We start from the raw sequence: 13,412 nt of genomic DNA, 5'->3' as shown, positions 1-13,412 counted from the left end.
ACTAGATATGGAAGAAGTGGGAGAGAGGGAAAAGCGTACGCAAATATCCCTGACCAGTTCATCCATAGTGCATTGCCCTGAGACTGATGTTGTGGGTACCTGGATGCGAAGTTTTGGCATTTTGAGTTTTCTTTTGTTGCAAATAGATCTATTTGTGGCGTTCCCCAAATTCGGAAGTAAGTGTTCAGTATTTGGGGGTGAATTTCCCATTTGTGGATCTGTTGGTGATCCCGAGAGAGATTGTCTGCTAACTGATTCTGAATCCCTGGAATAAATTGTGCTATTAGGCGAATGTGGTTGTGAATCGCCCAATGCCATATTTTTTGTGTCAGGAGACACAACTGTGTCGAGTGTGTTCCTCCCTGTTTGTTTAGGTAATACATTGTTGTCATGTTGTCTGTCTTGACAAGAGTGTATTTGTGGGCTATTATGGGTTGAAATGCTTTCAGCGCTAGAAACACCGCTAACAGTTCTAAGTGATTTATATGAAACTGCATTTGCTGAATGTCCCATTGTCCTTGGATGCTGTGCTGATTGAGGTGTGCTCCCCACCCTGTCATGGATGCATCTGTCATTATTACATATTGTGGCACTGGGTCTTGAAAAGGCCACCCTTGGTTTAAATTTATACTGTTCCACCATTGAAGCGAGATGTATGTTTGGCGGTCTATCAACACCAGATCTAGAAGTTGACCCTGTGCTTGTGACCATTGTGATGCTAGGCACTGTTGTAAGGGCCGCATGTGAAGCCTTGCGTTTGGGACAATGGCTATGCATGAAGACATCATGCCTAGCAGTTTCATTACCAATTTGACCTTTATCTTTTGGTTTGGATACATGGCTTGTATTACATTGTGAAATGTTTGGACTCTTTGTGGACTTGGAGTGGCAATTCCTTTTACTGTGTTGATTGTTGCCCCTAGGTATCGCTGTGTTTGACACGGCAGAAGGTGAGACTGAGTAATTGATTGAGAAACCTAGTTTGTGTAGGGTTTCTATGACATGTGTGTTGTGAACACTGTATTTGCGTGTCGGGTTTGATTAACCAATCGCCTAGGTATGGGAACACATGCATTTGCTGCCTTCTGATATGTGCAGCTACTACTGCTAGACATTTTGTAAAAACTCTTGGCGCAGTTGTTATTCCGAATGGCAACACTTTGAATTGGTAATGTATCCCTTGGAATACAAACCTTAGGTACTTTGTGTGAAGGATGTATTGGTATATGGAAATATGCATCCTTTAGATCGTGTTGTCATGTAGTCTTGTTGTTTGAGCAGTGGGATTACTTCTTGTAATGGAACCATGTGACAGTGGTCTGATTTGATGTATGTATTTAATATTCTGAGATCTAGTATAGGTCTTAGAGTTTTGTCTTTTTTGGGTATCAGAAAGTACAGTGAGTAAACTCCTGTGTTTAGTTCTTGTTTTGGTACTAATTCTATTGCCTCTTTTTGGAGCAATGCTTGAACTTCTAATCCTAGAAGATTTATATGTTGTTTTGACATACTGTGTGTTTTCGGTGGGACTGTTGGAGGGAATTCGAGAAATTCTATGCAATAACCATGCTGGATAATTGCTAGTACCCAAGTATCTGTTATCTCCTCCCAATGTTTGTAGAATTGGCTTAGTCTTCCCCCCACAGGTGTTATGTGATGGGGATATGTGACTTGTAAGTCACTGCTTATTTTGAGGAGTTTTGGGGCTTTGGAATTTCTCTATTTTTTTGGAATTGTCCCCCTCTATATTGCCCCCGAAAACTTCCCCGCTGATATTGGCTTTGGTAAATGGGCCTTGTTTGTGATGTTGCGGTTTCTGTAGGTTGTCCTCGAAACCCTCCCCTAAAAGGTGTTTTGCGAAATGTGCCTCTGCTCTGCGGGGAGTAGAGTGCGCCCATGGCTTTTGCTGTATCAGTGTCTTTCTTGAGTTTATCAATAGCAGTGTCGACTTCCGGCCCAAACAACTGCTGTTCATTAAATGGCATATTTTGCACGGCTTGTTGAATTTCCGGCTTGAACCCTGACGTGCGCAGCCATGCATGCCTTCTTATTGCAGTATTTACTCTCCTTGCAGCCGTATCTGCTGCATCCATTGAAGACCGTATCTGATTATTAGAGATACTTTGTCCTTCTTCCACCACTTGTTGTGGTGATTTTTGGAACTCCTTGGGTAAGTGTTCTATCAAATGTTGCATCTCATCCCAGTGAGCTCTATCATATCTTGCCAAAAGTGCTTGTGAATTGGCAATGCGCCATTGGTTTGCTGCAACCCTTTTGCCCGCAGCATCAAATTTGCAACTCTTTTTGTCTGGAGGTGGTGCGTCCCCCGAGGTATGAGAGTTTGCTCTCTTACGAGCTGCCGACAACTACTGAGTCTGGTGTTAACTGCGTTGTAATATAAACTGGATCTGTTGGCGGTGGCTTGTACTTTTTCTCCACCCTTGGAGTTATGGCTCGGCCTTTAACAGGATCCTGAAAGATTTGTTTTGAATGTTTTAGCATTCCTGGGAGCATAGGTAGTCTTTGGTATTGGCTATGAGTGGAGGATAGCGTGTTAAACAAAAAGTCATCCTCAATTGGTTCGGAATGCAAGGTGATGTTATGGAAAGCAGCTGCCCTTGCGATCACCTGTGTGTAAGATGTACTGTCCTCAGGTGGGGACGGCCTGGCAGGGTACGAGTCTGGGCTGTTGTCTGATACTGGAGCATCGTAAAGGTCCCATGCATCGCGATCATCTTGACTCATGGTAGTATGAGTCGGGGAGTGCATCAGTGGAGGAGTTGCTACTGGAGATGTGTGCACTGATGGTGGTGGAGTTGTTCTCCTTGACACCTTTGCCTGTGGCTCCTTGTCCATTTGTTGAAAGGCAAGTTTTCTTTTTATTTTAATTGGGGGGGGAAGAGTGGTTATCTTCCCTGTGTCTTGGTGAATGTGGAGCCTCCTTTGAGTATAGTCTGGCTCTACTGCTTGAAGTGCCTCTCCGAATCTATGTTTTTGCATTTGGGAGGACAATCCTTGTTCCTCTGTATAGGAACCTGTTTTAGGCTCCGAGGCTGGATGTTTCGGAACCGAAACTTTTTCGGATGTCTTTTTAGGCTCAGAAGAAACCTTTGTAATTTTCGGCGTGGTGGTGTCTCAGTGCCGAATTTGTTTGGTGCTGCTGTCACGGTGCCGAAATTTCTCTGAGCCGATGTCTCGGGTCCGAGATTGCTGTGTGGCAGTATCTCGACTGGAGTCGGATGACTTCCACACCAGCGTGCCCTTTTTTGGTGCCTTGGATCGGTCACCTACTTTTTGGGTTAAGCCGATGGCACCATCAACGGTGCTGAACTAGGCTTCTTAAACTTGTGTAGAACTTTAGGAGGTGGAGTAGCCGGTTCAGAAGCAGTCTTTTTTGAGGGGTTCTGAACCTGCTCTCTCTGTGGAGAGCCATGACTTCTAGCAGAAGCCCCTGCTGTCCTTTGTGCCATTTTTCTAGGCGGCTCTTGAATCTGAGGTTTCCTGTTTTCTCTTCGCAGGTGTTTTAGGGGCAGAAATGGAAGAGGCACTGTCCTCAGAGGCATAGTGTCCAGTCTTACCTCTGAAGCCACAACAGCAGGAACCCCTCCTGTCCTTCAGGATCTTTGTAGAAAATGTTCTGCAGATTTTGCAGTCCTTAGTCTTGTGGCTGGGGTATAGGCAATAAATACATTCTTCATGTGGATCCTCCACAGTTTTTTTTTTTTTTTTTAAATGAGGCACAGGATCGGAAAAGGCCTTTCTTTGGTGTCTGACATGGCAGCCAGTTTGAAGTACCAGCGAAGAAATGAAATGTCCAAAAGCTGTAGTAACAGATCTTCTGAGAGAAAATGTTGAGCAGAGCTCAAAGGAGACTCCTCAGCACAACATGCGGTGGAAAATCTGAGGGAAGGCAGCTCCTCACAGGAGGCTCTTAAGGGGAAAGGCAATCTGACTGGTTCAAGTTTGAGTCTGGGTCTATTTTACAAAACAACTATGACTGGTTATTCTATTGAGACCTAGTCCATGTATTGTGTGCATACATTTTTGAGCCTAGTTATAGTATTCCACCGGGGACTCCCATCTCGACGACGGGGAAGTATTCAAGCATGTGAATCTATGAAAGTTCCAGTACTGGAGTAATACATATATCATATAGCCAGTGGTCCACATATACATAAGGGTGTACAGCTGGCCTTCTGCCACATACTGCAAGACATTGATTGAACACTTCTGGAGCAGATTTATCCCAAAGGGTAGCACCTGAATTGGTATGGATTTTTCCCTCCCACCCCAGAAGTGAGGTGTTTGCAATGCTGCTGGTTTTGCCGTACATGAAAGTAGAAGCCTTATTATGGTTAGGTAATCTCCTTTCTCCAACATGGAAATTAATTCTTGTAGTGTTGTCTTCTTGAATGGGTCTCTTGGTTAATCTGGACAGAGGTACTGGTTTGCAAGTCCTTGTATCGGTAGGAGTAGGGGATATGCCTATTCTTCACGACTGTTGCCCTGCTTAATTTGCCTTCTTTTCTAAAAATATCTTGCACTTCTTTTGTCAGTGCTTCTTTGTTTGATCTAGTCTTGTTTATGTGCTCTCGTTTGCTTTTTACTTCTATGCAATATCCATGGTACATAGTAATCAACATTCATTGGTCTACTGTGATTTGGCATCATTCTTGAGCCATCCTGACTTCTACCCATTACGGTTACTAGATGCTCTGTGGGAGTAATCTGGTTGGTCTATTTCCTGTGGTGGACCAACTGTTGGATAACTTTCTTCCTCTCATTGTAACCCAAAAGGAGAAGCATTCGGGCAAACATTGTTGCCACAGTGAAGTTGAATGGGATGTTGTAATAAATTTTGTTAGGGGGGGGGGGGGGGGGGGGGGCAGGGGTAAATAGTACCCACCTCAAGTAATCACAATCCAGGTGAGGGAGAACCACTCAAGCAGCTAAATAAACCCAAGCTTACCTCCCTAGTAGCTATGGCACAGAGAAGACAGGCTTAATGAAGAGGCAATGTGTAAGTATGTATGCAGTACTAAAACAGTAATCTAGTTGAAATACAAGACAATAGAAATCCCCAAAAGAATTAGAGAAAAAAAAAAAAAAAAAAAAAAAAAAAAAATGTAAAACTAAATAAATAAACATGCCACCAAAAGGACACAAATCCAATAGGGGAACCAAAGATATGTTTAAGTTTAAACTAGAACTAGTGCCAATATGGAACCTACGCACAATTTAAGGTGAACCTTGATGAAGCACAGGTCGGATACCTGAACCAAGATCATCCTGGCCAAAGATCTTTAACTTCCGACTTTAGTACTAAAGTCCCACAGGAACACACTTCTTTAATAATTATTTTTAAAAAAAATAATTACACCTCATGGGAGACACTTAATCTGGACTGGACTCTGTCTGACATGCTGGGAAGCTTTAAGTTGGCAACGATCAGCTGTGCAGTTGGCAGACAGACCTCTTGTAGATAGTTGTATCCCTATATCGTGAACAGATCAGTTTTATGACCTTTGGAGTCCACTTCTTTACCCTGGACACCAACAAGAGCAGGTCCAATCCTCCAGGATCTTCTCCGGTCCCAGAATCCCTACTTCAGATGGCTTATTTGCCTCATTTTCCATTTCTACCTTTTTGACCTTAACCTTTTATTGCACTTGTATATCTTTCAGTCTGCTGGGACTCCTCCGTTCAGTTGCAGTCCTTTGTTGATGCTTAGCCAATTGGTTTAGATTTTTCACAATAGAATTTGTTATCTCTTTTCTAATTAGGCTTAGTTTTCAACTTCACTAGAGTCCAATGTTTTCAGCAGCTGAGCCTTGGGTAGCAGAGACTTTCAGCATTGAAAGAATGTATTTTGGTACTGTATCCGTTACAGCCAGTGGTGTACGTTATATATAAATCCTGGATATGTTTCATGTAAGCAAGGCTGTTGGACACCCCAATCAGAAAAACTGTATTCAAACAATGTGTCCATTTGCCTGCCCTAGTATGCCCACCTTCACTTCTTTCCAATATCTGAAACATTCATTTTAAAATGGCTGCCAGCATCAACTTATGAAACTTCAAGATAGACAGTAAGAGCTATTTAGTGTAAAGTCCCAGAATGATGAACACTATTTCTTTGCCACCAACGATTTTTCCTTAATGACCTTTACTCATTACCACAATATGATTTAATTTATCATCTTCAGATTGAGAAACCACAAAAAGGTAGGTGGAGAGTGCTTAAGATCTTTAATGGAGTACAACATTGCGCTCTACAAGTGGGAAATCCCACAACAGTAAACATAACGTTTGTCAGGAGTGATCACCCGGGCACACGTGGACTAAACCTATCACACAAACCCTACACTGCTAGGAGTGCATGTAGCTCCTAGGCTGCAAAATGCTGGGAGTGCAAGTAGCACAGAGGCTGCAGAAGACAGAGCCCCAAGACTACAAGATCAGGAACTCGGCAAGAGGTACCAGGCAAGTAAGTTACTAAACTGGCACATGGACACCTACACTGGGGAGATATATGCAGGTTTGAGACTGTCGGCAACACCAATGCTGGCATGCATGAGTGGAGAGATCAGACTAATTAATTCTCTGAAGTTATTCACCACTGCTGCCTTGAATCCTCTTTGCAAATGTTACAGTACTGGAGAGGACCACAAAGCAGCAGACCACTGTACACGTCTAGAACAGAATAGTGAGTCAGCAGCATTGGTAGACGTTAGGGGTGTACAGGGATTAAATGCGTGTGCATTAACCTCCAACACATTCACTCTACAAGTGCTAAAATGCACCTGTCATTCATCACCATAAATACAATTATAAACAGAGTAGGCTTGAAATCTTTGGAACAATAGATCACAGATTACCTTCTGTTCAATGGCTTAGGGTCAGAATACAGGTACCAAGATAATAATGCTCTCCCAACAGCACCAAAGATTATTTTTTTTAGATCAAACCATGGCGCTGTAACCATCAGCAGTAGTCAATGCTTGGGGGCAGAAAGTGCAAACTAATTTTCTCACAGAGGTAAACATGTGGGTGAGCCCCTCCCCCGACCCAAAGCAGATTTCCTTTGCATTTGTTCCCAAGATACCTATTATTCAACATCCACTCTACAAATGTGACGGAAGAACACAGCAAGCAGTTCTAGGCTAATGAAAGCAAGGGTACAGGTGGAGTTCAGCAGCTTGTTGATTTTTAAGGGACCGGTACCACACGCATGGTGTTTGTGTAACCAGAACCTGGACGCCAGCCTGTCAACACAATGACCACATCTCCAGACTTGAAGAAACCTCGAGCCTTGCCTGTAAAGAAGAATAAAAACAGAACAGTTTAATCTTAAGCCAAAGAGAAGAGACCAGCCCTACCCAAATGGTGGTAGTCAGCAAAAACGAAGTCCGGAAGGACTTGAACACCAAATTATTAATGCCTCTCAACAGGGAGGGTTTTCTACTGGTTGCTTAAGGAAGACAGTCAACATAAAACATCTTAATGAAGAGTTCATTTCTAATACACAATAAGCCATTTATAAAATATGGGTACATAACAATTCCCTGCTTTCTAAGTCTTCTAACTCCCACTTTAAATTATCACCACTTACCCTCCCACTCCTTCAAACATCTTAATGGTCCAGTGATCCATTAGTTATAAGCCACATCCAGAAAGCTTCTCTTTATTGCAATGTTTGCTCCCTGTGCCCACAGGATACAATCACACCCAATATCTGAACATCCCAAGTGCTCTCCACTTTCAGTGAATATAAGCGCCACATGAAGATGTCACCCTTTCATCGGAATCAAAGTTCCGTGGCAGCTGGTGGGGTTAAAATATGCTTTTCACAGCCCTAACGTTACACTAACACAGATCAGCTATCACCCACCTCATCCTTCACCTTACTAGGTAATATTAATCTCATCATCATCATCAATAATATCATCATCATCATCAATAATATCATCATCATCATCATCAATAATATCATCATCATCATCATCAATAATATCATCATCATCATCATCAATAATATCATCATCATCATCAATAATATCATCATCATCAATAATATCATCATCATCATAACTCTAGCTTTCCACCATGAGCATATCAGAGCATTAGAAGAAGCCACATAAACCACCCTTGCTACATACTGACAGAACTATCCAACAAACTGTTTCCCTTTCAAAGGGCTGCTAAAGGAGATGCATACCAGCATTACATTTCCAGTTGTCTTAGAACACAACTCTTTCTGCCACCTTGAATTCTATGTCGAGATGTCAGATTCATGTGGTTCCGCTACAGCCCAAAGTTATTAATTACAATTGCATATCATGCACTATGCAGTTTATGAACCTTAACTGATTTACACCAATACTGTAACCTAAATGAACATAACACATGCAACATTTGCTTAAGTGCCAGCAACCGTTTTTTTTATTTTTTATTTAACTCTTGCTGCATCAGTGTCTGGACTTGGACATCAGGCTGCGTGTAAAGTAGTGCACAAGGTAGGACAGTGACTATCTTGATCACAACACTTTAGTTAGGTACAGTAAAAACACAATCACCAAGAATGCACAACCTACCAATATCCATGGCAAAGTTCACCCGGCGATCTACATCCTCTGCCCAGGACTCATCAACAGGCTCCTTGTATAGGACAGGGAAGATTCCACGGTACAGATGTGCCTGTCGCGCTGTCTGCCCATTACGAGTTACTGCAATAATAGGAGCACGTGGCCGATATCTGGACAACAAGTGAGCAGACCTGAAGGAGAAGAGATGGGTAGAAGGAACAACAAACTGGATCAAAACCAGTGTGGAGCATTTAAAATAGCAAACTGATGACGAATCACGCCAGAAATGAATATACAAATACATTTGCACTATAACTCTCCCATTCAAGCTTCCCCTGGTCACTTTGTAGAGAGTTTGCAGGAAGGTTCTCCTTAGTTTGAAGGCTTTGGCCATTGTTAAGGGTTTAGTTTAGTACTCGAGTAACAGGCTGGTACTTCCGCTAGAACAGGTCACTTTATATGATGAGTTGGTGCCAGGGAGAAAGGGGTTAGAGTTAGATTTAAGTGCAATATTTTATTATTCACAAAGCCGATGTAGGTTGTTTATAGGACTGGAATTGTACCCAACTTTTTGGGGTCGGGAAAAGGAAATTAATCTGAAATCGTTTGTGATAGAACATCTTAATGTTTATAGAAAATGTACACTGCTCAACAGGGGGAGAGGGAGGAGGGGGAAAGGAAAAAAAAAAAAAAAAAAAAAAAAAAAAAAAAAACACCACACAGCCTAGACCAGGAAACAATTCCAGAATAAAGCTTAAGGGAGGGGGTGGGGTGGGGTGGGGCAGGTCTGTTTGCGAGCATGTACCAAGCCACACCTTCATTTGTAGTTCAAAACTGAAAAGAGATGATCTGATTTTCGCCTTTCCACATGGATATCCGTACAATAAAAATGTGAATGACATGTATTGGCTGCTTACTTCGGGCAGCACATCAGGAGTCCTCTAGATTATATAAGCTATTGCAAATCCATGGAAATGACACCCTTTGCATAATACAAGGTAGTTCAGTTGCCCTTTATGTTGAGCACCTTCCACACAGGCTGTAAACAGAGGATACAGCAGAAAAAAAAGAAGAAAAAAAAAAGAAAAAAAAAAAGAAAGAGCAAAAAACAAACAAAGACCACAACACAACTAGTGAGTACGCTCGCTTGCCACCAACTATTAATGGTTAAGGAGCCTGTATGAATGATTTTTATAACTATACATGTGGTAACCACAGCAACCTCTTACTCCCCCAAACCACCCACCTTTTAGGTTTCGCAAGCACAACACATGTGAGATATTTTAGGTTTAAAAAAACAAAAACAAATAAACTTCTTAAAGGTGGGTGAGCCCACCGATTACTTACCTTGACTTACCATTGGCTGGCTCCCACGTGGTTGTCACATCCCTCTACTTACCAATAGCTGGCTCCCTTGAGGCTCTTTGGTGGTCAACTCCTCCTCCTTGCCTCAGTCATCTTACCATGGAGACTGGCCTCAGGCCCAGGTACTGCTTCTGGTACCGTCTCTTTCTGCTAGCAGCTTCTGATGGTAGTTTGTGATTTAAAAATGTGTGCACAAGCTGCCATTGGCAGCCCCACACTAATAGGGGATCTTTTGTGATAATGTGCAATTCACGCAGTACCTTAATATCAACTACCATGTGTATGATATGATGGACGAACGCATACACACATACCTACTTGTACAAACCAGTATACATTGACATTCGTTATTACAGCATATTGCAGTTTTCCCAAAACTAACAATGGTACAGATTTTAAGCTGACATAGGGCAAAGAAACACAGGTTAACTGAAAGTCTAAAATATTGCAGAACACACGCATCTGGCTGTGCAGTTGCTTATGGGAAGCAGGTTCTACACCTACAAGCAGTGCCATTTTGAAACTGGGTCTTTTATTATGCACGAGTGCTGCAACTGCAGAGCTAGAGGCAGGATTCTGAGCTAGAAGTTCAATTCTACAATCTGTCTGGAGGAGCCAAGAAGCAGCCCGAACTGCCATCATCAAGCCCTGGAACCGTACGAGTTGTGCTTCCGAGGGGCATAATTTGAGACTCATCCGCTGTGGAAAAGGTAAACATACCCCTTACAAGATGGCAACAGCTGAAGGATGCCCCACATTTGGTCAAAGTGACGTCAAATACATGCCATAGCTTTCTGTATATTGGCATAGCTCTGATGTATGTAATGTACAACTATTGACGGTTTATCAATTTTAAAACAAACATTTTTAAAGTATTTATAATCCAGTTGGTAAAATAGAATAAAAAAAAATAAAGTAAAAAAATAAAAGCGAAGCCTATTGGCTTTGTTCTTTAGGCAGACGTGTAGTCCATAGTGTATTCACTTTATACAGATTAAAACCATTGGTCTTTGCATAAACACTGATGTTCTTGAAATGTGCCTTTAAAGAGAATGGCTTTGTGTTCAGCTCAATGTTTATAGGATTTTTATATTTTTGACGTCGGTCATTGAAATCATTGCATTTTTTTTCTTTTTCCTAAAGCATTGGATGCAGGTCGTGTGGCTTTAAGAATCTTAAAATTGACAGTCAGCAATGCATTAACTAGACGTATGTTGGTTAATTCAGACCTGTGAGTAAACCGCCCCCCCCCCCCCACCTCTGCCCCCCCCGTTTAGACGTGGGTTGGAATTACGAGGTAATTAATGTATCTAATGGTTATCGGATGTGTTAAAATACCTCAAGCTTTGTTAAACTGGGAAGCTATGTATGTTATTTACTGTACTCTTTGCCCCTTTCAATGATGGGATGAATAGTCCTTGCCAAAATGATAATGCTTCCCAGACATCCCAACTCTTCTCTGGGCAGGTCACGTTTGTATTGTGCCAGTTGAAGAGCTGGTCTCAGCGAAAAGTTTAGAGCTATTGGCATATTCCATTTGGACCACTATGGAGCACTTTAGTCCATTGATTTAATTAGTTGCTTGGAAGTTCTTCATCTTCCTAGACGTTGCTCCTGTGCAAATGAATTTGGTAACAAATTATCTGGTAGAGACTAACTACAGATTCCTTACCTTAGAATTCCCTGGCATCAGCTTCGAATCTGGAATTTTTCTGCTGAGCAGTACCCTGCGCGTGCCGTCGGGTGGCGGCGTCTGAGGTCACAGTCTTCTATATAGGTACCCCCTGGTGCACGTACGTCAGTTCTTTTCCACAACTGCCCACGCCAGAAGCGCAGAGTCATGGAAGAACCAACAAACATTTAGTTTTCCGCTTGATTATTTGAAGAAAAAGACATACCCTTAAGAAAGGCAAAAAAAATACAAAAACACATATATATATATATATATCTCTGAGCCCAACACCAGATGGCGGGATGTGCACAGCATGTGTATCTACAGCTACACGATATAGATAAAACTGCAGAGCGAGGAGGCCTGGGTGGGTGTAAAAAATCTGCAGCTAGATAGAATCTTTATCAGATGGACAAGTTAGTTACCGTTGGTAACAAATTTGGTAGAGACTTCTAGCTGCAGATTCCTTACCTTAGAATAGACACCCAAGCTATAACTACTGGTGGTGGGTCACGCGGATATATTTCAAACCAGGAAGTCGTGCAGGACAGAGCAGTCAAAATGCCCCTCTCCAGGCTATCCAGACAGTAGTGTCTTACAACAGATGCAAGGAAGCCCACGTTGACGCTTGGCATACGTCAAGTACTGGCATACCAGGAGCCAACGCAGTGGTAGCAGCTTTACCTCAGTTAGAGTGAGCCCTCAAGCCCTCTGGAGGCTGCTTCTTAGCCAAAGCGTAGCAAATCTTTAGACAGAGAATGACCCAGGGCGAAATGGATAGTTTCTGTACTGCCCGACCCTTCCTTGCACCAACGTACCCCCACAAAGAGTTGGTCGGCCACGCATAACTCTTGTGCGGTCAAGGTAGAACGATAACGCTCTTTTTTGGGTCTAGCCGATGGAGACGCTCCTCTTTAGAGGGATGAGGTGGCGCAAAGAAGGTGGGCAGGGTGATATTGTGACCCAGATGGAAAGGGGTCACCACCATGGGAAGGAAAGAGGCACAAGTTCTGAGGACTAGTTTATCAGGATATATTGTGAGATACGGTGGTTTCGATGATAAAGCCTGCAGCTCACTCACTCTCCTGGCAGATGTAATTGCCACCAAAAAGGCTGTTTTACTAGTGAGCAGAAGGAGGACAGTTACGTAAAGGCTCAAAAAGGAGCACACATTAGAAAAGTACGTACAAGATTAAGATTCCACTGGGGTATGACAAAAGGAACAGGTGGAAACATAAGCACGAGCCCTTTTATGAATCTCTGTACAATAGGAGACTTGAACAAAGATGGCTGGTCGGGGAAGTGTAGAAAAACAGATAAGGCAGCAAGATAGCCCTTAAGAGCCCCCAAGGAGGAACCCTGTTGGGCGATAAAAAATAAAATAAAAATAAAAACACAACATTATATAGAGAAGAAAGAGGATCAATAGACCTCTCTGTACGATATGAAACAAAAGGTTTCCACCGGCAGGTGTAAAGCGACTTAGTAGAGGGACACCTGGCTGCCAAAATGGCATCACAGACTTCGGAAGGGAGGTCATAAATCAACTGTTGCTGCTCAACCTCCACGCATGAAGCTGTAAAGTCAACAGGCTTGGGTGGAGAACCTTTCCCTGCTGCTGCGACAGAAGATCCTCCTGAAGAGGCAACCTGATTGGAGGACTGCTGCTCATTTTGAGAAGCTCTGGATACCAGTCTCTCCATGCCCAATCTGGAGCCACTAGGATTACTTAGGCCCAGTCGTTCTTGATTTTCTTGAGAACTCTGGGCAGAAGTGGTATGGAATGGAAA

General features: G+C 42.7%; 1 protein-coding gene across 2 annotated transcripts in view; it reads right to left on the bottom strand.

Annotated features, from left to right (window-relative positions):
* Positions 1-6,230: 6,230 nt before the first annotated feature.
* Positions 6,231-13,412, bottom strand: part of PKM (pyruvate kinase M1/2) — a 51,251-nt gene continuing 44,069 nt past the window's right edge. For both annotated transcript variants that reach the window (XM_069222275.1, XM_069222276.1), the window contains exons 10-11: positions 8,595-8,776; positions 6,231-7,316 (exon numbers count right to left, since the gene is read on the bottom strand). In XM_069222275.1, the coding sequence (XP_069078376.1) occupies positions 7,210-7,316; positions 8,595-8,776 (289 nt within the window). In that variant the 3' untranslated portion in view covers positions 6,231-7,209. The remainder of the gene's footprint in view (positions 7,317-8,594; positions 8,777-13,412) is intronic.

The sequence above is a fragment of the Pleurodeles waltl genome, chromosome 3_1, assembly GCF_031143425.1.
Source record: "Pleurodeles waltl isolate 20211129_DDA chromosome 3_1, aPleWal1.hap1.20221129, whole genome shotgun sequence".
In the NCBI taxonomy this organism is placed as follows: Eukaryota; Metazoa; Chordata; class Amphibia; order Caudata; family Salamandridae; genus Pleurodeles; species Pleurodeles waltl.
This window is presented reverse-complemented; position numbering and strand designations above follow the sequence as displayed.